Source organism: Aquila chrysaetos, chromosome 17 (assembly GCF_900496995.4).
Source record: "Aquila chrysaetos chrysaetos chromosome 17, bAquChr1.4, whole genome shotgun sequence".
In the NCBI taxonomy this organism is placed as follows: Eukaryota; Metazoa; Chordata; class Aves; order Accipitriformes; family Accipitridae; genus Aquila; species Aquila chrysaetos.
Genome location: NC_044020.1, coordinates 19392075 through 19418398, shown reverse-complemented (window position 1 = coordinate 19418398; position 26324 = coordinate 19392075). Strand labels below are relative to the sequence as shown.

At 40.9% G+C, this 26324-nt stretch overlaps 1 protein-coding gene and 1 long non-coding RNA gene across 14 annotated transcripts in view; one reads left to right on the top strand and one right to left on the bottom strand.

The window, feature by feature from the left end:
- Positions 1-1021: 1021 nt before the first annotated feature.
- Positions 1022-26324, bottom strand: part of ABCC9 (ATP binding cassette subfamily C member 9) — a 76755-nt gene continuing 51452 nt past the window's right edge. For 10 of the 13 annotated variants that reach the window (XM_030041109.2, XM_030041106.2, XM_030041113.2 and 7 more), the window contains 15 exons: positions 25445-25689; positions 24356-24504; positions 23496-23565; positions 22511-22668; positions 19624-19716; positions 16829-16931; positions 14346-14447; positions 11458-11578; positions 10342-10472; positions 9670-9748; positions 6562-6670; positions 6223-6326; positions 5374-5507; positions 4958-5020; positions 1022-2769 (listed from right to left, as the gene is read on the bottom strand). In XM_030041109.2, coding sequence (XP_029896969.1) covers positions 2632-2769; positions 4958-5020; positions 5374-5507; positions 6223-6326; positions 6562-6670; positions 9670-9748; positions 10342-10472; positions 11458-11578; positions 14346-14447; positions 16829-16931; positions 19624-19716; positions 22511-22668; positions 23496-23565; positions 24356-24504; positions 25445-25689 — 1799 coding nt within the window. In that variant the 3' untranslated portion in view covers positions 1022-2631. Of the gene's footprint in view, positions 2770-3596; positions 3777-4957; positions 5021-5373; positions 5508-6222; positions 6327-6561; positions 6671-9669; positions 9749-10341; positions 10473-11457; positions 11579-14345; positions 14448-16828; positions 16932-19623; positions 19717-22510; positions 22669-23495; positions 23566-24355; positions 24505-25444; positions 25690-26324 lie in introns of all 13 variants that reach the window. The other 3 variants (XM_030041108.2, XM_030041115.2, XM_030041111.2) reach the window with 1 other exon arrangement.
- On the top strand, positions 15600-17827 carry LOC115352634. The gene is made up of 2 exons (XR_003927208.2): positions 15600-16008; positions 16162-17827. It is a non-coding gene; the product is annotated as an uncharacterized LOC115352634 (long non-coding RNA).

The following is a 26324-nucleotide window of genomic DNA, read 5'->3' as shown; positions in this document are numbered from 1 at the left end:
ATGGTGGCAATAAAAAAGCAAGGAGGCTGCGGCAAGAGAATAAGGGCTGACCGGCAGAAGCAGCAGTGTGACTAGAGTCAAAGAAGCAAAATCTCCAGGCTGATGTTCCCTTTACCATGTATGCGCCACAGCCTAAGGAAACTGCTCCTGAAGGGGAGGCATTAGAAACCTTTACATGAAATCAAAAGAAATTTGTTTCAAAGACTTCATCCCTCCTGCACCCTTCTTAGTAACAAAACAGCCTTGCGACTGTTGGGAACACTCTCCTCCATTACAGGAAAACACAAAAAAGCAAAGTTAAGCCTAAGGCCTTGGTGAGTAAATAGCGTCATATGCACGGTGGCTATAACGCGAGGAGATCTGGTATGTCTATAGCAGTCGGTTTATGTTTGCTCTCTCTCTTGGGATTTGTGTATGTTGAATAGGATTAATTGCTTCAGGAAGCGAATTGTGCTTTTAAACTTCCTAGGCAGCTGTGGGATACGCTGCAATGATCATCAAATGCTTTGACCAGGGTTAACGTAATACTAGGGCCAATATTCCTGCACACCTCCATCAAAATGAATGAAGCGTGCTGGTAGGTTTTTCTCATCCCATAATATATTTTCTTTTCTACATGTTTAAACAGCAGTGTTAAGTTCTATAGCTCTGGAAAGATGGATGAGCAAGGAAGGTGCTTCTTACACCTGTAATGGCTTTGGAACAAATGTCAGAGGAAAGAGGTACTAATTATTGGGCCCTCTTAAGTGCTACAAGATACCTGACACAATCCCAGGCCCACGGAGGCATTTAGCGTAGTGGGAACTTGGATCTCACTGAACTAGTTGGCACCACTTAAAATAAATCAGGATTGCATCGTCATCAAAGATACACAGATAAACAAAGTTATTTGTACTTCATCTTCATACTGACTGAGTCTGACAGCAATGAATCCAATTAGCTTTTCACAGAAGACAATGAAATTAAATCAAGAATGATTTTGGCCTTTTGGATCTGAAATCTGTGTAACAACATGCACTTCCGCTGTAAACATCTGCTTTATTTTTTTTATTTTCTTTGTATGACAAAGGTCAACACAGGGAATTAATCCAGAAAAGAGCAAAAACTTTTCACAGCAGTAGGCAGGGAAATCAGAGAAGTACTTCCCCTCATAAAATGTTTAAGACTGAGTTTTTTTGTTTAGTAGTGTCACACAGCTTTTATTTCCAACAGTTAAGATGGACCCTCCCTCCACCCCAAAAAAGATAAACCACTGTATCATTTTTATACTACCAGACTAAATATAATCCCAATTTTAAGTCCTACAACTTCTTGAAAATTCATAGCAATTTTTTTTTACAAGTACTGTGCCTTATGTTCTTTTAATTACACTAGAAATAGGCTTAAGTGCACCTAGTGTTCTTCCTAAATGTTATAACAATAGATGAATAAAAATCACATTGAATACTACTAGCGTAGCTGATGTTTCAAGCTGTGCCTTTGGAAGTATGTGAGTGAAACTCCTTCTGGAGGTTTACTGTGCAATGTGCAGTTGTCACAGTTCAGAATCTAGCCATATGCGTTAGTCAAGTGCAGGCAACCTTTTCAAAGCAGTGTGGTGTAAATATGTATTTAAATTCACCTAAATTCTTGAAGACATAGTAATAATTTGAAAATCATACCTTCTTGGACTAGATCCGATTTAGAGATATGCCAGAAATGTGTAAAAGAAAAGAAAGGTTGTGCCAGGATAAAAAATAACGTGAAGGACTAAAGACATACAAAACAATTACATGGCTAATTACGTGCCATTTTAAGTAGAATATTTTAGTGGGCATCTTTAAAAGATTGGCTAATATCAAGTTTATAAATTCAGATGAATTTTAATGCAAAGTCTTAAGATACTGTACAAAATTCCTCTATAAGCCTATCAAAGCGTGCATAATTATAGGATGATTTGCATCTCTGATTGAAGAAAATCTGCAGAACAAATATGGATTTAGGAACTGACTGTAGGGATAAGCCACCATTGCACTGAAATATAGTCCTGTGACAACTATAGTGTGCTAACTAAAGTGAAGGACAGGAAGAATTTCCTTATTTCTGATGAAATTCCTTTCCCTCATTCACTGCTCCTCCACTACAACTTGAAGAGCAAAGTTTATGCCTTTGGAATGCAGCAGATTGCCCCAAGTGTTATGGGTTTAGATTTGTTTTTTCTTTTTAATTTTTCCCCTCCAGGGACAGAATGCTTCTGGGGATCTCTCATTTCCTTGACAAACTGCACGATTTGATTGCCGGTTCCAGCATAACATATGCAGTTTATAAGAACAGTGCATTCTTTTGCTCTCTATAAAAGAAAATAAAGTCACTAAAAAGTCTAGGGAAAATGCCAAATTCCCAGGAAATAAAAAATTCTGCCTCTGTGTGTGCGTGTGTGTGTGTGTGTGTGAAATTTAATAGCTTTTGAATGAAGTGACATTTTTATTGCTTTGAGGCATACATGTATTGCAATAGGTTTTATTATTTTGGAAGACGGAAGTGTGAAGAAAGAAGCTCTAAAAAAAAGGTAAAAGTGATGTTACATTGAATAGAAAATATTTGCATTTCATTTGTTTAAAAATAAGCTATTAAAATGCATCATGTGATTCTTCACATGTCAGCCCGGACAAATGAAGCAAAGATGCCGTCTTCTTGAGAAAGTAGGTTCTCAGGCGTATCATATTCTAAAATGTTCCCTCGCTTCATGACGATGACCAGGTCTGCAGTTAGGATGGTGTGAACCCGATGCTGCCATAAAGAAAAGCATAGAGACGTTTTTGTTATGATAATTCTCACTGCAGTTCATTAATGGGCCTAATACAAGGCATACCAAGTCGGTGAAAGGCTGTCCTTGTTTACAGTGGTATTTGGAGTAGGTCCTTGTACTATATCTTTAATCTGAGGAGATCTCCAACTACTTTACAGCCTCTGCCACGAAGCCTGAAAATACTTAAGCACGCACTTCACTTTCATTCCGCTAATTGCCATTATGGACAGCCCAGCTGTTGGAATAAATCCTACGGCGTCGCTGAAATACATCTTCCCCTTTAGGAAATATGGGCGAGAAACATCCCGGCTATGCCTGCACTGTCATGTGGCTTAGCATCCTGCTCCGCTCCTTGGTCTCTGTACCCCGACTGCCTACTCTGCGTCTGCCTTAGGGCATTCCTGGGCTGTCTCCTTCTGTAAATGAATTAGCTCCCTCTGAGATTAAATCGGAGTGTGCTACGGGCGATAGTTTAGCCCCACAGGGAACAGGAATGAAAGCAGGCTGAGTTTGGTTTCAATGCCATATGAATACAGCCAGTCAGGTATAGACAGAATGAACTCTAAAAGTGTGGTATTTCACTATATAGGCTGAAGGTCAGGGATTACTCTGTGGGGTAGATTTCTTTGAGATGATAGATTCAATGTTAGCTGCATGTCTAAGCTTCAGTTAGAGATGATTAGCATAGTCACGAAATTAAACAAACTTAGGAACAACACAATAAACACATTCTTGCACTGTCGTCTCAGAAGCTGTGCAGTAGAAAGGAAGCAGAGTGAAAGGAAACTAAAGAGGTAAAAATAACTACCAAAGAGCCAGAAGTCTCGTGAACAGTGTGGACTGAGAGAGTCTACTTGTGAGTCTTCACCAAAGTGGTGAACAGGCCGTCCTCTTTGAGGAGTAAGTTTGAGGCAGTGTCACATTCAACTAGAAAGCCCTCAGAAAGCACTAGGACAATATTGGCGTCCAAGATGTGAGATACGCGATGCTGGAAAAGAGAAGAGAAAAACAGGTGGGTGAAGGAAGGAACAGCCATGAAGGAAGAGAGGAAGGAAATCAAGCCAACTCTGTGAAGAAAGCTAAATATTAACGTGTGCTATTTTGCTTGAGACACTGGCTTTGGAAAGGCAAAGCAAAAGAAAAGTGAGATTGTAGTCAGAAGGACAATACTGAAAATTTGAGCAGAATGTAACTGAAGGAGAATATGCTTGCCACTAGCATCATCAGCATTTACACATCCAAGAACCTTAGAGCCTATTGTAAATGAGCTAGGTTAAGTGGTTTGCCTGACACAAACTAGTCACTGACAGACTTGAAACCAGGGTCCAGGAGGCATAACTCTAATCTCTAACCACAGGATTGGATTCCAGGCAAAGCAAATGAAACAGCTGTTGAAACACGTATTTATCTCGTGGGTAAAACATCTGTTTGTTGAGCAAGCCCGCTGTCACAAGGTGGAACTATTCTTAACAGTAATCGCTGTATGTGTGTGCATGTGTATGCATGTATATGTATGCATGTACATGTGCATACTTGCACAGATATATGGAACTTTTGGGCACTAGAGATGGCAGGAAAACAGGAAAAAATATAAACCCTTATTTGAACAGATACTAATTTTTGAGCAATTCCCATTGATTCCAATTTTTAAAACCTTTATCATAAACACAACTTTTTATTCTTGAAGAGAGAAAAGATAACCCAACTTGAGAAACCACACCGAACAGATTTTGAAATCTCATCTCCTTTTATAAATCAGTGCCATGACTGTAGGCACTATAAATGCATAGACTTCAGAGGCAAACATCAAATCTAGATTTTGACACAACTTTCAATAATGTTTTAGCCTATGCGTTCGGTTTAAATTTTTTAGAGAGAATGACTTCAAGTTTTCTTGGAGACAGTGTAGATGCTGCCATTCCCTGTAAAGTCCTTCAGATCTAAGTGTTTTAGTTTGGCCCTCTTGATAGCAAGATAGCATTTACTGCAAAATTTCAGGTTGATCGTATGTGTCTTGACTTGTTCTAGTATCTGGTAATATTCTTGTGGGTTTTTTTGTAGTTTTATTTTGTGATGTTTTTAGTTTTATTTAGTGATGTTTAACTGGTGAGAGGCAAGATTAACTGCCTGAGGAATGAGGAAAGAGCATTTGCTGGCATCAGTACTTACCGCTATTGTTACAACTGTGCGGTCTGCAAAGGCAGTCATCACAACCTTCTGCAAAATGTTTTCCTGTCAAAGGAAAAGGCTTACTTCAGTTACTTCATCCTTTTACATTTTAATTCATGTGTCTTCAAGCACATAAGAGAGAGGATCATTTTCCATACTACCTCTGATCTGCACACCAGTTTCTCAGTAATGAAATGCCACACCTGTGAAAGCAGGGATTTTCTAAAACATTTCATTTTGTCTTTTTTCCCCTCACTCCCCAAAACACATCAACAGCAATGGCTGAAACCAAACACAGAAGAAAAACAAAAAAGCTGTCAGTTTTTCCTGCTAAAGAGAACTCATGGCTGACATTGGGGAAGATGCCTCTTCTTCTAGTAGATCCGTGCATCAGTGGTGCTAGTTGCTATACTTACTGTGGCCATGTCAATAGAAGCTGTGGCTTCATCCATGATGAGAATGCTACTTTTGCGGACAAAGGCTCGGGCCAGACAGAAGAGCTGCCTTTGCCCTACACTGAAGTTCTCTCCTCCTTCTGTGACCATTGCATCTGTAATAAAATCAGTTACTTTGAATGTCGCACCACTGAACTGCTGTACATTCATACAATCAGGACCCAGTGATTTTGAGTGGCCATCATGAAAGCTCTGCTTGTGCATTACTCCAAGGTCAAGAAAAATCCCTGTAAAAGCCAATAAGCATAATCTTGACTGAACACTGGAATGGAGTGATACCAAGAAAAGTGAGCACAGCTTTTTGGGAAAGGAGCAATATATCATTAAGCAAAAAGTTGGCACAAATAGTTAGCAAATCTGGTAGCTGCAGGATATTATCTTAATAACATGAAATACACTTAATATGGAAGGAAATATGTGCGTTTGCTTCATGAACCAGATCTGAAATGGTAAGGAAAATGCTGTGTCAGTGTTCTAGACAAGAGCTACAGCTCTACCGGCAGAGCCAGATTCTGCTGAAGGAGTGGAGGTAAACCTGCTCTTTTTTAAGTCTTTTCTGACTAGTCACCCCACTATGATGTTGAGGTGCTGCAGGATTTTTCTGCAATGAGTGGAAAACCAGACTACTCTTCAGCTTTTTAGTAAGAATATTCTCTCTAGCATACAGACAGAATATTCATTAGATGCCTGTCAACTCCCACATGATGGTTCAGAGTGTAAGATCCCATGTATCTGTTTATATGCGTGCATGCTCATGCATGCACAGTTTCATTATTGGCCTATGTTCCCAGAGACTTGGTTCAGACATACCAAGGCCTCCTGGCAATGACTTGACCATGTTCTTCAACTGAGCAATCTCCAAAGCTTCCCAGAGTCTATCATCGGTGCATTTGCATTCTGGATCCAAATTAAAGCTGCAAAGAAAACCATAACAGGGGTCTTGTTACTGCAATTACAGTTCATTCGGTCTTCTGCTAAGGAACATTTTGGCATTGTGTATGTCACTAGACTTCCCTCGGACAGACTGTGTAGATAGATTGGACTGAGCTGGGAAGGGTCCTTCCCTTTTCCATCCGTTCCTGTTCCACAGCGCCCGTCACAAACACGCCATGCAATGCTGCTTGTCACCCCCTGATGGCATACACCTACCGGATGGAGCCACTGAACAATATTGGATCCTGGAGAATAATGGAGAGTCGGGAACGGAGAGTATGAAGAGGCAATTTGCTGATGTCTATTCCGTCAATCACTATCCTCCCTGTTTAAAACAACATGCAGAAGATATGTGAGGGAATTGCACAAAGCATGTGATCTGCAGGTAGCAGACAGAAAGATAAAACAGCTAGTTTGGGCTGGACTGCAGACGAAGAGGCAGCGTGCCTCTCCCATCTCTCAGCACTGTCATGTAAACATGGGGAAAGTGAATCTATGTAGTAACGCAAGCCAGAGGGAACGCAGCTTATTAGTGACACTGTTGCCTTGCTCTCTTTCTCTGTTTTCCTCCCACCCTCCCTTAAAGGAAACACGTGGCTTCCATGCTATGTGATTAATGATAGCACCAGAAGGATAATTTATTTGGGGGCAACCTGAGCTTTACAGCCGAACAGAGTGAGAACAAGAGCAACTTATGTAATTAGCCACGTCCTGTGCCTTTCTCTGTTCCCCTTGACTTTAACAGTTGCAGAAGATATTTAACTTGATATTGTGCACAATCTCTTTTGCATAATATATGTATGTATCTGCAATCAATACACCAGGAGTCAAAACTATCCTTCAAACTCTAGAAGGAATGGGGTAGCATTAACTTTTTAACAAGATCAGAAAAACAAAAAGGATGTCCTACTCCAAGGCATTTTAATACCATTCATGCTGGTTCCTACAGCTCAGTTTCATTTGAGTATTTGGTTGTGAATTAGCCACATACTGTTCTGCTAGCATAAGATTACTGGAAGCAGTCTCATTAATCGCTCAACCCAGTAGTTCATTCCCGATAAGAAGCTGTTGCAACAGCTGGGATACTTGGTAAAGTCAGAGGATTTTTCCTTCTAGTCACTTCCTTTTCTAGTCACTACTTCAGCTCAATGAGCATATGGATCTCATCTGAAAATCTGATTTATGATGTGCTGGGTGTGGCAACTGCTGATATTCAAGGGAGGGAGATGGGGGAAAAGTACAAGAGAAACTGGTTGGCTGCTCTGTAAGTAGAAGAGAGTGAGAAGGGCAGAATGAATTTCTTCCCTTGAATCCTCAAACAAAAGCCAGGAACCACTGACCCCACTGACTTTCCCTGGACACAGGAACATCCTCTGGGTTATGGGGAAGGGATGGGCCAGGGCAAACTGAATGAGGGTATGGTAAGGGGTATTTTCATCAGGCTCACTTCTGCAGTTTCCTTGTGGATTACTTCACTGGGCAGCTGCACTCCTCCCTGGGAAGTACCCAACATTAAGTTCATCAGTTCTCTCTCCCAACAGCGAGAACCTAACTGTGAACTGGCAAATACATGGATATTCAAAGCTGTGCACGTATGCCTCTTCTGTCATTCCCAATTGTCATGACACTGCATTTTGTAGGTTACTCTGTGTGGCCCTATTCCAATGAAAGACTTAATCCCCACTTAGCTGGACTACCAATAGTCTTATGCTTTTGTTAGATGGTCAGAGGAACTAAGATTTCATCTGTAGGGTGCAAAGTCCAATTGTTTTCAGACTTTCAGAAAGTCTGAATCGCGTCATAAGACTTCAGCATGAGACATCGGCGGTTGCATAAACTTAAGCAATTCCTTTTCTTCACAAATGAAGACACGAGAGAGGGTTAGGAGAAGATGAGGTGGACTAATGAGAGAAAAATTAATATGGCATGCCTTGGGAATAAGAGAATGCATTTTTGATAGAAGCCAGGGTGCTCAAGGAAAAGAGCAGATGAAGGGACCTATGGGAAAAAGTAAATTAATGAGGAGTTGGGAAAACGGGAAAGTAATGAGAGGCGGCCAAGCAAGACAGAAGAGAAATGAGAGGTAGTTTGAACAGAGGGCAAGAAAAGGGAGACACTAAAGAACAAAGAAAGAAGCGAGAGTACGGGAATAAAATGGACGCATACAAATTTAAAGAAATAACAGAGACATAAGGAACCAAGATGGACAACATGAATGAAATTTTGGCTCCAGTAAAGTTACTCGAAATCTTGTTATGTAACTTTTATTAGAGCCAGGACTCCACCCAGAATGGGACCAGCATAGAGGCCAAATATGGGTCTAGCTGAGAGAGAGAGAGCGATGTGCACAAAGGATAAAAAGAGCTTGATTAGAAAAGACTTAGGCATTCTCATTGAGAAAAATCAGGGATACAGAAGGAACAAACAAAGAAAAGATACAGAAAGAAGATTAAAGTAGAAGGAAACTTAAAGTTGGCCATAAACATTATTATTATTTGTTTGCACTATTTAAATATCCAGGAACCCTGGTCATGAATCATAAACCTATTACCATAGATACATATAGGCACAGAACCACAACAAAAGCAAGTTTTGCTTTTGCTGCAACAGATTTACTTACCCTCCTAGAGCCTACTGGGGTTTCCCTGGTAAATGTTCCATGCATAATGGCTAAATTAGAAACATGGAAATCTTTGAAACAAAAGGATGACTTTCCAGTAGGTTGCCATATTCCCCTCAATAGCACACATATATATGTATTATAAATGCCAGGGTGCATATTGCTGCGTACCAGTTCATGCCAATTAGCTGGGAGAGTGAAATGCTGCAGGAGTGAAAACATAGCAAAATGTTTCCAAAACCTTCAGTCAGTTTCTGCAATAGTTGTGGGAAATCACAATAAAATAAAAAATAAATATCAAGGGAATGGACTTGTTGAGTTGTAGTTTCTGTTCTGCTAATATTTTGACAGCTATCATAAGTTAATGCAGTTATTCTTTAGGGAGAAATTTAGAGGCCCCAGAGAGTTGCATATTTTTTCCTCCTATCTCAAAAATGGCATATTGTTTTGTCAGAGCATACGCAAAAAAAATTTAAAAAAATTAGAAGTATCATCTGTGCGTAACATTTCCTGGAAGAACCAAGCGCTACTCACAATGGGACACTTTGTACTTTGAAGGATCAGGCATGACAAGCCCCATTCTAATCAAGTATCTTCTGAGCCAGAGAGCCAGGATATAAACTATCAAAAAGTCTCCTTGCTTCTCCTGAAGAAATAAGGGGGGAGCAGGTCAGGAGTGACAACACACTCCAGTGAAAACTAACCATCAAATATGTCCACCATTCTGAAGAACGCCAAAGACAGGGATGACTTGCCGCTGCCAGTACGACCACAGATCCCAACCTGCAAAAGAAAGCAAGATGTTACTTACTTATAGAGCAAAGCTGTAAATCAGACTTGCAGTCCTTTTGGGAAAGCTGGACTGGATTGCCCTACTGGTGGGTAGAAAGGTCCTTCCCCATGGCCAGTGGCAGACACCAGGGAAAAAACCAAAACAGCATAGCAAGCACACTCCTCTTTTCTGCCTCTCAGCATCGTGAGGACTTGACCCCGGACCATTTTTGAAACTTCAGCATTTTGACCTGGACTCCAATGATGCTATATGCTGAAATGTGAGATATTCTTGCATTTTTACTCAGTTCCAGTCTGGTGTTCATCTAATCTCGTCTGGCCACCTAGGCTCACTCTATGCAAGGGAGATGGACTTGGAAAGAAGGGGGACTCTCAGAAAGAAAACTGATCCCAGCCAAGAATAAGATGTCATCAGTGTAAGTTTCTTGACCCATGCCCAGGGACCTCAGAGAGGACCATCAATGCATATAGCTGTCACTGCAAGTTGCTGTTATTCTTGCTCTTCTGCCACCTTAGAAAAGAAAACACAATAAGGAAGGATCTGCTCCAGAATGAGGATGATAGGGAGTTGCTTGACACGGTACCTTTTGTCCTGGTTTGATATACGCCTTAACGTGCTTAAGAACGGGCTTCAGGTTGTTTTCATATCGAACGCACAAATTTTCAATCTTGATTTCCCCCTCCTGGGGCCAGTCTTTGGGGACTTGAGAGGGATCTGAAATAGTTACAGAAAACCAAACCAAAATGAATGTTATTGAGGGTCACCCTTTATGACATTCCCCTTCCCCTCCTCTCTCCCTTCCTGAAGTCGCTCGAGAAATGGAGTCCCAGTTCCCTGCCAAGGGCGAGCTGGGAACTGCCTGCTGGGCATGTTAGCGCTTAGCTTCCAGATCTTGACACATAAGAAGAGAGGGCAGATGCTAAAGTGGTTCTTGGCAATGAAACGGGGAGAAGCCAAACGAGCAGAGAAGAATGTAGTGTCAGCACAGTGTTAACATGTTCTTCGGTCAGTAACCGGCACAGGAAGGGCAGTGCAAGGAAGGATGTTGTTACTGCCCTACAACATGAGCTGTTGACATTATCACAGCTCATATTTCATCCTGATTTGCAAACACACAGGCAGGTTTTGTCTCCAGACTGAGGGGCTTGGCTTTCCAGGGAAGCTTGCTGACCTGCGAGCCTTTTTGGTCTTGCGCTTCAAGCACTTCTAAAATACCAGTCAAAGCCAATTTGAAATATGTGGAGTATGAACACCAATGTGCAGTTCAGGGAGAAGTTGCTAGGGTCTGATTGCCAACGTGACCCTGTCCTGTAGTCCCCATTTGCTGCAAAGATCAGAGATTCTGAAGCATGTGACTGATGGTGCATTTCTAATTTTTATCCGTATTTTTGTTTTCTAAATAGCTACACGGATGTTTTGTTCATCCCATTTATAACTGTGCCCTGGTACTTTCTGATTGTACTCCAGAGCCATGTTCTGTCTCCCTGGCACTTGGTAGGGTTTTTTTTTTTTATGTTGACTATCATGAGCTACATATCTCATAGCTGCTTTTGGCTATCCTTGTCACTCAGATGAGTGGGAGTTCCTACATGTCAATGACAACAGGTTTTGGCCCAAGAGTTGTATACATTTTACGTGACCAAGTCTACTGTGCTTTCACATTACCACATTAAAAACCAAAAAGATTAGCGTGCAATACCCAAGTAGCCATCATAGTTCTCCGACTCCATGTTCAGGAAGCTGTGTACTTTTTTTACTGCACCCATCTGCACCTCCAGATCAGCCAGATTCCTCACCACCCAGTTCAAATAGTTGGTTATCTGCATCACAAAATGAAAGCAAGGACAGGGATCAGCCTTCTGTCTGTTCATCTACCTGTTTGCAAATAAACGTTGGATAAATTTGTAAAAGTCTTTGGCCTGACTCAGCACAGTGGGTCTCTTACTGATGTTATAACAGTTCAAGACAGTGCAACAGCATCAAATATGTAATAAGCCAGTTGTACTCCATCACAAACAACCCTGACATAGTAATTTAGTGCTTGGTATTCTCATCCTTGTTTTTTGAAGGAGAACTATGGAAAGGTTGTACCTACAGTCTGAAGATGTGACTTATTAAGGGAATCTCTTGTTCTCAGCATCTAGTAATCAGCACTGAAAGGCATCTTCTTTAAGCACACAAACACAGGAAAAAATAAAAATTGGAAGCACTGTTTGGAAATATTACATTTTCTAATCTTTCAAAGACTGCAACTAAGGATTAAGAAAGCTCACTATTTACAAATATATTGAAAAGATCTGATGGGCATTTCATTTCTGTTTCTGTCTGTGCATATTCAGATAATTCATTTTTCTGTGGAATATATGAGTGTTTTTAGCATAGAAATATATCAGAAAAAATGTATTATGAGCTCAGTGGTACTACCTTCTTGATTTTTTCCCCCATTTGTAATGAAAAGGATTTGATCAATAGTAAAGGTATTACTTGTAGTAGATAATAGTTGATAATTAGTTGTCTAACAATACCCTGTAGCTTAGTGAAACTGATCTCTAGTCAGGACTGACTATTTAAGGCTAAAAATTATAAAGCAAATTCCTAAACATTTCCTGAACATTCTTAAGTCTGTATTTAGGTGCTCATATAAGAAAGAAACACTGATCTTATTAGGAACAGTTGATTGCCAAGCACCTTTAAAAATTGAGATACTTTACATACCTGAATAAAGGTTTAGAAACTTAACACAGTGAAAACATCCTGTACACAAATATATTCAGAGAAAGGTTTTGCCATTTATTTGTAGGAGATTGCTGAATCTGCCAAATAAGAACTTTATTATGAATAAATCATCCAGCCCCACTTCTTTTCCAATAACCTAATGCACTAGGCATGCACTAAATAAGATCTATCCTTAAGACAGAGTTACTCGAGGGGGTATTATTTTCTTTGTTGTTCAGAAACCCACTCAATCGGTGTCTAGCTTTTGAGTCAGAAAGTTATGGAAAAGGGTACGTTTGCAGATAAGCTAAACACTCTGCAGAACTGCTGCTTGCAGAGTAGTCGGCTGCAATCATAGATCTGGCAGATTTGATAACAGAGCCTGGCATCCGAATGGCTCTACCCATTATTTCAACCTTCATCGCAGTTGTGCAAGGGAGTTGGCAGTGTTTATACAAGGGCAGAGAATAAGTTTATGGATGTCTACTGTAAACACAATGTTGGTACAAACAGATTGCTCTCATCCAGGTCCAAACATCAGCCCTCTCTTAGCTCCAAAGAGAAATTATACAAAACCTGTGTCAGGGGACACGGGTAATGATCCAACTGCATTCAGAATTTCATCAGTGTTATTGTGGGGCAGGAGAGAGACAGGTAATCACTTGGTGACTACAGCATTTTTTCCTCTGCTCTGCCAGATTTCAGCACATGGCTAATTTACACTAATGATCCGTTTGCAAACACAGACTAAGTACAAAGAAGCCAAAGATGATGCAGACATCCTGGCGCGTCCAGATCTCTGCTAATGAAGCAGGATTACCGGGAATGTTTTCAGAGTGAAGTTGAAGCACTGGGACTGATTCTCAGTTGCTGGCAGATTCTCACACTGCTGCAACAGCGGCACAAAGGGGATCTAAGGCTACCCTAAGGCAGCTGCTGAGAAGTTTCTGTCGTAACCATGGGCTTGCCAGCACTTACATGCAAGGCCAGATCTCAGTGTTAGACCCATACCCATATCCCTCCCTCAAACCAGTGCCGTAAAGCAGCGAGAGTTTTGCCGTGCCAGCCATGATTTAAAAAATTCTTCCTGCCACTATCCTCATTCTGCTTTTGTCCCCACTCTCGTGGTTGATTCGGTGATATTTCTACTGTGGTGATTGTACTCATTCTGTGCTCATGATGCACTCTCAGCCTCTCTTATAGCCTACTACATGAAACCACTGTTCCTTCTCCATGACTCAGCTCAAATAGCTCAGTGAGAATGATGATGTCAAAATGAATTGGCTAGCGTGCTACCAAAATCTCCTCATTCCTAACCCCATCTCCTCTGCTTTCCTACTGCTGCCTGTCATGACGAACCATGCCCACCAGCCCCAAAGGTCCCAAGCCCCAAATCCATTCAGAATTGCATGGACAATATTGGGTATCTGAGTAGTTTCCCTCCAAAGGCAGAACTGGTATTTCTGGTTCTTCAGCAATTATTTTATTTGGTCTTTTGTTAAAGATTACCCAGGTTATGACAATCTGTGGAATAGTATTTTCTGGCAGGTTTTGCCATATACAGGCGGAACCAACACTGTGTTGTGCAAAACAGAGTGCACAGCAGGTCCTCTTACGCATTCTTAATTTTCCTGCTCTGCTTGGGAGCACGCAGGGCCTGGGAATGGTTGTGTTTTTTTAATTGGCTCATAAAACCTGAAGCAAGTCCAAGTTGCCCTGAACTCTCTCAACTTTGGCTCGAATCCATTATTTGCAAGATTGGTTTTTTCAAGATTAAGCAAGCTGGAAGATAACCCTGTATATGTATTTTTAAAAGTATTATAAAATTAATACATTGGTCTGAAAGTTCTTATGCTTTGCCTTGGTACATACCGTCAGAGCGTACAGGAGACCTAGCCCCACAAACCCCGAGTGAGGCCCTTCAGTGATGGAAGTGACAGCTGCAGTCAGAACTATACAAGCACCGAGGTAATCCTGGAATGAGAGAGAGGGGAGAGAAAGTTTCTATGCAACATTAAAATGCAGCAACAAGAAAATTTCTTCAGTTGCAGAGTAGGTTCACTTCAGTGAGGATTATTTCTTTAATGACACCTAGTCCTTAATTCTGGGTTGGTTTTCCTGGAAAAGGTCAGGGGTTGTGGTGCCCAACCTGAAACACTCTAAAGGAACTTGCTGAACACAAGTGAAACAGGCCAGTATTTTCTGCAAATCCGTTTGGGCTAGGGTATCTTGTTGTGGCCACCCCAAAAAAAGCAGGTATCAAAAAATCTAATGAGCACATAAAAAAAAAATAATCATAAGAATGACGTAACAATGACCCCCTTAATTCCTGCCACTAAAACAAATCAATTCCACTCTCTCTGCTGTCCTTCAGGTCTTCTCAAACGTGGGTTTGCCTTCCCAAAAAAGAGAAGTATCAGTGACTGCACAAAGTCCATGAAGAATTTTGGCAGAATTTATACAGGTCATGCACATGTTTTATTGGCACAAGTGGGCAGACTGACATACAGTGTCTACATCATGCAATGGGACACTGTGCATGGTGAAGGCATCCCTAAGCCTGCTATACCCTCACAGCCTGCAGTGAAACACCACGTGGGTGTTGGCAGTGTGGCCTCTGAAAGCAGTATAGCTGTGTAGTTGTGGTGCTGCAAATGGGCTACTAAGCCTTGCTCCTGCCACAGCACTTTGAGTTTCAGAGTGATTCTGTGGTAGATACCTGAAGGATCTCAGCTCTGTTGCACGGTGATGACTCGCTTTACAGAAATTGCTGTGTTAGAAAGATCTGACTTCTCACAAGCTTTGCAGGAGCTTGAAACCATCTTCTTGATGTGTACCTCAGTTTTGAAGTGAATGCCACATGTGATCTCATGTAGTTGTCAAGGTGCCTGATTCATGAGACTGCTGGTATTCCCACTCTCCCACTGCTCCCTGCATTATATTTACTTTGGATTACAGGGTTAGCATTTTCCATCCATTTTTTTCCTCCTGTCTGATAATATCCTGCCTGGAATCTTTCCTTCTGAGATTTGAAACGAGGGCTGCCTAGTTCATCTGTCAGTAAAAAGTGTTGATGAGCAGATGACAGACTCGAACTTAACACATCTACAGGGAAGCAGAAGCACAATGGTCTCGAGTCTCCACCAGCAGTTGGGACAGGACTTCACGGTTGCTATTAAATCCTACAAACGTTTGAGTGAACTTAGTACCACTGTGCCATTAGGCAGAGCTAGATGAACTATTCCTTGGCAAGACCACATTATTTCTAATGCTATGATGAAGTGACGCATATTCTTGGATCAAATTCATTCCTCATGTAAGCAAGTCTAAGGCTGTGAGACATTAACAGGCATTGCCACAGCTTATTCCAGGATTGGCTGTTGCTCTGTTATTTATCTGTCTTTGATTTGGAAGCAAGTTCAGCTTGATCTTGGATGCTGTACGAAGCTGAAGGCTTCATGCACAAGGGAAAGCTTTGCCATCATAAGAAATGGAGCACAACTTTGCTGCTCCACCAGCGTACCAGGAGATGAAGGTGAGGATACAGCCTTTGATGTGAGGATAAATCATGCCTGTTACTATTTGTGTCTAGCAGAATCAGGTCACTGCTCTGTTTATTCATTGCTCTTTTAGTGTCAGATGAATAAGAAAATCACGGTGACTTTGCTTGCCTCTTCTTGCCTTGCAGATCAGGAAAGTTTCTCATGGGCTGTCCCTGAAGAGGCCTCATAAAAGCCAGGAGCCTGTCTCACTGGCAGTGGCTGTGTCGTGCCCTACTGTCATTTGTCTTGCAGTTGGAGTCTAGTTCTGCCATCTTTCGTGATACTGAGCGGTAAAATCACAAATAATATGGCCTCACAGCTGTAGTAAAGGCACTGCAAAGGAGGGGTTTAAATTACAGCTGTGGGATTAAACCTGTTGCTGGAGAGATACCTCAGGACCTGGAAGCTCAGTGGTGCCTAAACCAGCCCTGGCAGAATGATGGCACAGTCCACAAAACTACTAAAATCCATGCTCTGCTTTGAAAGCAGTTCCTGCTGCGGCAGGTCTGCAGATGCTGCACAGTAGTAGAGAAAGCCTTATTTCAAGTTATGTAAATGTTTGTTCTTGCACTCTCTTCAGACGCTAGACATCACAACAGCAAAAGATGAGGGAGACTTGTATTTTCTTACCCCTGGCCAAGAAAGCTGAAAAAACCCTATGGGTTTAACATAAACAATCCCAATCTATTTTAAGGAACAGTGTGTATAATCTCATCGCGAGATTAATTCTCGTTATTATCTTCTCTGCATCGGGCAAAGTCTCTGTTTGCTTCCAAGGTTTCAAAACCATGGCTGGGATGAAACTGAACGTACCGTCCTGACCTCCAGCCATCTGTTGGCAGCCGATAGAAATAAGTAGGCAATGTTGTTCGTGTCCGTTAGTTCCAGCATACGTTGTTTAAATCTGGCTTCGTGCCTGCCAAGAGCAAAGTTGTTATATTACAACACATTATACACTCATACACAAAAGGATGAAGCATTAAACTCTTCTCTCCCTCCCCTCCCCCCAAACCAAAAGTTTTTGCGCTTCTGCTTTTGCCAAACTTTGGGTTAAAAACTCTTCCCTAAGGACCCGTACCTGCTGCCAGGGCTCTCCTTAACCAGGCAGAGCTACATGTACAATGGGGAGGAATTTGTTCAACAAGCGATTATATCAGACTAGATTTTGGATCAGAGCCTGTCCCCCCAAAGAGACTGCAATGCCAGGGTGCTAGGGACAGGTTTTCCTTCCCGCTGCTGCCCTCCAGTCCTCTCACAGGCGAGTGCTGCTGTGGCCCCTCGTTTCTTCCTCACAAGCCACTAGCAAGAGCAGAGGGCTCACCTGGCAGCTCAAAATCTGATTTCGGAAGTTACCTGGCCAGCTGCAGGAGTGTCAACAGGAGTGACACCTCTAAGGTTTCAACTAACAGACTGTAGATTGATCAGTAGCTCAATACTTTTCAGCTACTGAGCTCAGCTGTTTTCTCAGCCAGTCACACGTTGCCTAAGCAGCTTGGAAAACTACAGTGAGGGAGAGCTATAGATCGTTTCTGAATTACCAAAAAGAGCGGTGTTACCTCCACTGGCCCGTGTTTCTCTCTCCCCCACGTAATGCCCGTCACATTTGAAAACCAGTGCAAGGATGTCGGAGTGCCTAACAGCTGAGGTACACTTTGGGAGGGGAGGGGGAAAGCTCTGGTGGCGTAAGTGTATTAAATTCATGGTGCCCTGCAGTACTTTAGGTAGGACCTGCAGTCAGATGGAAACCATTTCATTGTTTCATATTCTACTGTCTGTTAAATACCCTCACTTGAATAAACTAGCTGAACTTCATTCAGCAGCTTATCGTCTGTTTTATCATGGCAAGCTCTTCCATTTTAAAGTCTCAGGGCCCTGCTGTGAAGCACCTGTAACCCCGTTCTGCCAGAAACTTCTTTCTTTTTTTTTTTTCCTTTTCCCACTGATACTTTATTTCCTTCTGCACAGCTTGTAAACATGGCAAGCAACCTCTGCAAAACAACAACTGGCAACAGTAATGACGTGGGGAGGAGCAAAGATGCACTGACTATTCTGCTCGTCTGCCTTTCTGGCAGCAAAACTCCTGTTTTCCTAATGGAAAATCTGACATGCTCAATCTGTATCTTTTCATCCATGTCCAGCTCATCTTCTGGGCAGTTTTAGACTTTTATCCTGTCAGATGACAAACAGCAAAGGTCACTGAAATTGCTTTCTGATCCTACTGTACTACTTTGTGGTAAGTTATGTGAGGAGCTGCTCTATTTTATCCTGGAACATACTGAACTCAAACTGCAGAGAATGACTAACAGGACTATTAGCAAATGTGAGCTTGCTGGCAAAAAACACTGGAGACTTCAGGTTTGGTTGACAGTGGAGCATAGAGAGGGAAATGAAATGGCTTTGATTAGCACCAGAGATCCTGGAAAGCTCAAGTGACGGTTATGATGCCTAGTCCTTCCGTAGGGCTGCCTTTTGCTCTCTGTCGTCCAAGCCCACATTGCCTTTTTGTAAGGTAAAGAAGAGTTGAACAACTCCCAAGAAGTGCTAAGCTCCTTTGTCTTTCTGAGGAGATAGATAGCGTGATGAAAGGCCACTCTGAATCTCTCAAGAAGCACTCAGCATCAGGCCTTAATTATAACTTATTGTTTCAATACATCATTCTGGTTGACAAAACTTGTTAAAACATTTGTTGACCGCTGGCTCACATCTCTTCAACACAGCAACCTTTTTGCTTGTCCTGCCACAGTCCTTACCGCAGCACTCTGTACTAATAGCCTGGGTCCTAAAGCTAGCTTGAAGTGATGCAACAGTCTTAAGCTGTTAAAATAGGTGTGCAGATAGCATTGCAGTGAGATCTGCACTGGTTTGAAATTCTGCATTGTACAGAATGAATGCAAGTTACGCTTGCTGGGGAGCACCATCAAGCTGGCACTTTTGACAGAGTCATGCTAGCTATAATGTAGTGAATATATGAGGAGAATTTGGGCTATATTTCATGTAGCAAGTAGAGAAAAAAATTTATGCATGGAAAGTTGGAAAGATTCTCTGAATCTTCTGGAATTTATTTTTCAGTTTTGATTGACAAGGCTAGGTTTTACAATATTAAGTTCTGTTCTGCTGTAGTTTTCTTGGAAAGTCTCTCAAGCTGCATACTGACTTTTGGTTGGAGAGTGCTATAATGATGTTTCCCTGCCTGAGGAGTGGGTCAAATACAGAAATGATTCCGGGGCACTTGGATAGCACAGCTTGTAGGATATAACAGGGGGGTCTGAAGGAGTGGTGCCTGTGCCTGCCCAGCAAAGGAGAGCTCCCTGCCGTCCAAGTAAGGCATGGTTAAACTAAACATCTTAAAAGTTTAAATATCATATCCTAAAAAAGTATCATCTTTAATTCAGCGGAAAACCAGTACAGATAAATTAGTGTGTTACTGAAAATATGCACAAGTGTTTAGAGGCATGGCAAAACAACAGGAAAAGAAAATCTCTTCCCTTTTTTGAGATGGCTTAATTAAAGTCCACCATATCCAACAATTTGCCCTCAGACATGCTCCAAGCAAGCTGCATGGGCCAGACCAAAACCCAAGCCTCCCTTTAATCATTTGTTTTACTGACCTGAATGCTCTAATGGTGGTAAGGCCTTCAGCTGTCTCAGAGAAGTGACAGAGTAAAGGTAGCTGGGTGCTGTCATCAAGTTCCTGGAGGTCCCTGGGAGTACAAAAAACCAGCAGATAGCCATTACAATGTAAACATCTCTGTAGAAATTTCACTGCATAACAGACAAGAATAGACATTTTATGCGTTGCACATATTCTTTTCAGGATCACATGAAATAGTGGTTTTTATAGTACAGAAAGACACTGACATGGGAATATCATATTTCTCTGTTGCCATAGGAGCCTTTGAATCACCTCCCAGCCACCTCCACAATCTAGCTTTTGGTCACAGCTAAGCTTCTCTTTGTCCCACAGAGATAACGACATTATCACATCTCTCCCAGATAAAAACCTGCTGTCCATTTTAGCCAGATGCTAATTACCTTTTATTCTCAAACGTTCTAATTTATTAATATAATTAATATAATCAACTTAAATTCAGAACAGTTGATTTTAAAATTTATAGCATGTTATTTGTGGCTTTTACATCAGGTATAAAATAGAGTTAGTGTATCTGCAAGTTTATCTATTTTATTGCAACTCTATCAGCTGGCCTAACAAAAAGGGTGCCTTTCCGTATAAACCTTGCCTTGTTTGGAGTATCTTTAAGTACTGCAACGTGCTGAATGTAAAATATAGCAGACCTTCTATTTGTGGTGTTAACATTATCACACTGGTTGAAATAGAGACAGCACTGACAGAGAAATAATATGAATGAGAAATTTCCTCAATTATTCAGCAATGGTATTTTCAACACCTGCATGGAGCGATGATATTTAAGTCTAAAAATTCCAGTCTCCTGAAACAGGAACATTTTCCAAACCACAGACACAAATACATCTTTCTGTAACACTCGGCCATTGGCACAGCAGCCAGTTGTATAAACAGAAGAGAGGCCAGATCATTAGATATTTAAACTCTTTATTAAAATCCTACTATGTTTGCACAGTGTATTAGATAGACCAGGAGAAATAAGTGCTCCATGATGCTGAATGTTACAGTATACAGGACTGAATTTGCTGCTTATGTTTTGATGATAAATATGCTCTCTTTCAAATTTATGATGGAAAATACACAGGGGTTTTTGAGACATGTAATGGAAAATACAACAGAGAGTAAAAGTGCTGCAAGAAATACTGCAAATATTTGCATTTCTAAAAATTAGTGAAGCCTGGAAAGTACTGCATGCAAGTAAGTTATAATACTGGCTGAAACTATTCCTTCATCCTACATATCCCAAGACTATTTTTTCTAGAAATAAATTAAATTTATTAATTTCTGTTGTGGATTGAAAGAACACAAGTCAGCCCTGAATGCCTCACAATTAAAAGAGTTTAATTTAAAGTTACGAACTTGCAGAGCCAACGGGTGCAAGTGTGTGTGCGCTGACTTACAGGTGTGATCAATCTCTCGCTAGCTTGCATGGTATGGCTATGGGTACAGCATGTGGGAAAACCAGATTTGGAGATGGATGGGGACTTCACTTTCATATATAAAATACAGAGAGAAACTGCAGTATTTCCCTGGGGGGGGGGTCTAATACATCAGCTTTGCCTACTCTTGTGTATTTTAAGTAAGAAGTTTACACAATGTGCACTGCTATGTGTAGCAAGACAGGGTGACACTCAGAAGACCACAATGGACTTAAGAATGAAAACCAGGTCTCCTGATGCCTCATTCACCTTGAGACCTGGTGTACTGCCACGTACAGCTTTAGTTTGGAAACCTGGTGGGGAAAGAACAAGGTTTCTGAAAAATCTCAGGGAATTTAAGCAAGTTATTTCAGAATGAAACATTTTTGGTTTGTGCATTCTGATTATAGAGTTTTCTTATGAATAAATCTCCTTGGAAATTCTGAGGAAAGCTGATGAGAAGTAGGGTGAAGTGAAGCTAAATTATTGATATGGTGCTCTGTGCACCTCCTGCTCCATTGATTTAAGGGGAATAACTAACACAATTATTTCTCAGGCCACCTAAATAAGAGTATCATTTGTGAGGCCAACTGTACTGGTACGCTTAGCTGAAAATCACTGAAAATCATTTAACCGGATGCTACAAACCAGCAACTAATGCTTTACCATGTGCCTACTGCAAAGACAGGGCCAGAAGTGATAGTTGCTAATGATGGTAGGTTGTTTTGGCCTCCCTGCAGGTCAGCAGGCACCTTAATGGGTATTTTTAAGTATCAGAAAGTGGAGTAAATCCAGCCAGAAATCTGGCTGATTAAAAAAAGAAGCATGACTGATCGAATTTAAGAAAAAAACATCAAATGGCTTGCTTAAGATGTTTTACTAAATTATATAATGAATTTAGCACTAGAAGCATGACTCTAAGAAATCATGACACTCTATTTGCTGAAAGAATGTACTCTTTATAACCAGCCAAACCATTCTGAATATGAAACGTTGCAGTAGAGTGGAAATGACTGTGGAGGTTTTTTTCCCAATATGAAAGAAATTGCTATGAAGAAATATGAAGAAAAAGCTATGACTGACGTTAATCCAGGAAGTTATTTTCCATTCTCTACTAACCCTCAAAAGGTCAAAGAGGAGCTTTGACCAGATGCGAGCCGGCTCAGTTGATTAACAAACTTCATGCTCATCTGACTCTATAGCCAACAGTGTACAGAAGTGCTGCAACTAGTGTTACTTCCTCAAATACCCCATCTGTAGTCAGTCAGCTGGAAACATCCTCCAATGTATGTCTCAAACTCATACCTCGGGATCAAAAGCAGGATGCCATGGCCATTTCCTCCTTATACTAGCTCCTATAACCTCACATTCCATCATAATTCTTATGTACAATTTTTTTAGAAGACATTTTCAGGACAGTTTTTTAATACGTACTTGGAAGCAACTCTGAAGTATTTCTGGATGAAATAAAATGCTATCCCAAGAGGCACGAGGGCGACAAGGAACCATGGAGTGGCATAGGAGATCATTCCAATGGCTGACAGGCAGAGTAAGGTGGACCGAGTAAGAGACTCCAGCGTAGGAGGAATGTGCTAGGGCAAAACAAAAAAATATACATAAGGCAAAAATCACTGGTAGTACCACTATATGCCTTTTCCTATAGAGGACCATAGGGAAAGTGGAATGATACCACTGTACACTCATTGATATTCTCCTTGTATCTGGAGCCTTTATGTTTCTGCAGGTCTACTACTCAAATTTGCAGAGGTTAAAAAATGAGTCAGTAGATTTTTTTGAAAGTCAGTGTTTCAAAGATCATGGGGAAATAGGAGCCATTTCCACCTCATTTATATAACAGGCAAGAAAGAAAATTGTTCTTGATATCCCAAATATTTAGAGAAACCGCATGCTCTTTCTCAGAGCCTCTTAATTTTCCTTCCATCTTCCCATCACCCTTACATTCAGGATTATTGCTTATCTAAACATTTTAATTCACAGCCATAGTGAAAGCATCCCTTCCTCTCCCCGAATGCTCTAAATTCACATGTGCTACAGCCAGGATGGAACATCTATTTGTCATGTGTTCTCCCATATAGTTAAAGTTATTATATTCTACCCTATTTCCTGTTTTGAGCCCCAAATCTGGTGTTGTGCTAATCCAGATCTTCCAACAGAAGCAACCAGTCTGCATATGAAGAAATGAAGAGCCACCATCTCCCACCATGTTTATTCTAATGGTTACCTGCCCTCATTACTACAAATGCGTGTAGCTTCTATTTTGAGTTTGTCTATCATCATTCCCAGAGCCTGTTTTTGCTATGCCTTTCCCTACTGAATATTTTAGTACATCATCTTATCCAGTAGCTAAGTGAAAATTAAAGCCAAGATGTAATAAAACAGAATATATTGATATGTCTACCTGATCAATGATATTTGTATCAGCAGAGAAGCGATTTAGAATTAGCCCCAATGGAGTCATATCGAAGAACCTGTTGAACAAATTAAAACCAAAAAGTTACCTGAAAAGAAATTCCAGTTTTGGGTAGAAAGCCCAGTCAGACAGAACACAGAGCTGTGTCCAGCCATTTTCTAAAACCAAGCAGTAAATTTGAATAACCTAACAGATCATAATGCCTGCATTCTGACTATCTAAATGCACCTCTTGGCATTTCCTCCTGAAAAAACTTTTAAGTCTCCTCTTCCAAAAACCTACCGTCTTGCCTGCTGCTTTTTCATCCGTGCTCCCTAGAGATTTAAGATCCCTTGCAAAGATCACAGCCTGTCCCTGGCTGCTGCTCAACCTCCTGCGTGGTACTGGGCACCAGGACTCACTTGTTTCATGAAAGCACTGTGATAACTGCATTTGTTATGCGGGCACCCTTTTGGCCAACCTGCGGCATGTGAGAGACTGTGGTTATCGTGCACAGAGCCTGTCCCCGGCCCTCGGAAGAAGCCTGGTGTCCACCTTGTTTGACAGCATGCCCATTGCTCAGAGTTGGAGCTGAGTGCCCTGGAGCTAGAACTGCACTCAAAGCCGTCCCTGACATGCCAGCCTGGAAGGGGGTGCTAGCTATCTGACACGTTTCAGCCAGATAAAAAAGGGGTCAGAATTTCACATGTTCTGACATGGAACTTTTTTCCCTGATTACGTCTCCTATTTTCACTTTTTGAGGCCTTGAGGGCAAATACAAGAGCTTTTCACAGGAGTACCCTCCCAGTTACAAAGAGGACAGGTTTTGACCGTGTAGTTGTTCAGGAGGAATGTTATTTTTGCTGTACCTGATTGGTCCAAGGATGATCTTGTTGAGGAGATTATGGTGTAGGTTCTTGGCTGCTGTGAGGCCCATCCACTCCACAGTCAGAGATGTGATGAGGCAAAGGACAATCCCTGCTCCAGAGAGGGTGCTGAAGACAGCTACATGATAAGTCTAATAAAATGACAAATACGTCAATCCTAGAAATAAACACCCATTTCTCTTTTCTGCTGGAAAGTTCCCAGTGTACCTGGTACCAATCGGCTAGTATGTCGTATCACATATATTACCTGAATTGTATTAATATAATCTTTGGGAAATAGAAGAACTATGGAGGAACTGCAGTTCATTAACTTCACATTAGAACATGTAATTTGTTTCAGAAGATCTGGCAGTTCTAAGATCCCTCAACCTACTGATAAGTACCCTTCAAGACCTTGAGGCGATAGTACTTAGAACTGTGAAGATAGACTAACTGGACAAATGCAAAAGTATGCAAATTGTTAGCCAAGAAACTCAGACAACCAAAGTAGAACTTCTCAAGAATTAAGGCATTTGAGAGTTGTTGGAAAATTCCACCTTATTAAGTTCAAGCACCACTAAAATTCCCAGAGCAAATCCTAATCTGCCAGGACTATAACACATTGAAGTCTTCTGAAAGTTTACTAAGTAGATTCCAGTGAGATATTTGTATATGAGTCAAATTTACAGCTTTAAGCAGATTGTATTTAAGTAGTACATTTGAAGAGTTTTTTTTTTTTTTTCTGGCAGGACATGACTGGACAGCCAGTACTTAGGAAAATGGGGTCATTGACTTAGGTGTTAAAAAATCCAGATGGAAAAGTTTACTATGACATTCCTTCCTTTGAAAGGTCAATCATTTTTCTAACCCTAAACATGCCTCTGTTTCAGTTTTGCATGTTTGAAAAGATTGATAAAATTTGAATTGTCTTATGTTTCAGCATGAACAATTCATCCATCCTATATAATAATCAAACTTACTATATATATGTGTCTTTCCAATCTAGCTGGCTTTTAGACGAACGGCAAATAATTACTTTAGAACATTTTTTTCTTTTATTTTTTCCCTGTCAAGCTCCAAGATATGGCCCACCTTATTTGTGCTCTTATCATCAAAGTTCCTGACTTCATTTGCATTGTCCATGGATGTCCATGTAGCAAGCCAGTAATCTATGGCCACTATAACTGAGTGCTTCAACAACTTTGAGAAAATCATCAGAAAGAGCAAGAAAAATCCTCCAGAGGTTAGATATCTCCAGCAGGTTTTCCACGGCATCTTTGTCCTGAGCCTCAAGACAGTTGACATATTATCATCTTCATCCTCTTCCTCTTCTTCCTCTGTGACTCAGACATTTGATCAAGTTAGCTTGGATTCAGTACTAAGAATTATACCTGGTTTTATTGGATTTGGTTGACTTTTATTTTGTTTTGAATTTTAATTTTAATGGCAAAATTCAATTTGTCATTTAAGAACAGCAAAAACTTCAGATATATTTTCGTAAGACTTCCCCTGTGCTCTTTGAGCAACTCTATAGACTGTCAGTCTTTGACTTGTTACAGTGTTGTTAATGCAATATTTTTGTAAATTAGGTCTTCAGTAATGACTATTTATAGTAGAGGCTAGGCCTTTCCCAACCTGTTCAGCTGCTTTTATTATACAGTCAACAGAGCACTTTGGGTCACATGGAAGATTCTAGAAAGCACTCCAAAGCTTTCCATCCAGGTGCTCTGGCATCTGTTGCATGAAAGAGTTCAGTTTTCCCTTCATTCAAGAGTACTAAAGTTTTGTCTCTAATAAAATCACAATTGTTCAAATTATACTGAAATACAATTGGTAGAAGACTTCTGCTATGGAAATATATATTTCATAGGTGCATAAACATGACATCTAAAAATTATTTTTTTCCAGATAATAAGAATATAAATATCATAGCCTTGCAGGCACACTTGGGGAAGAGAAATGTTAACCTGCT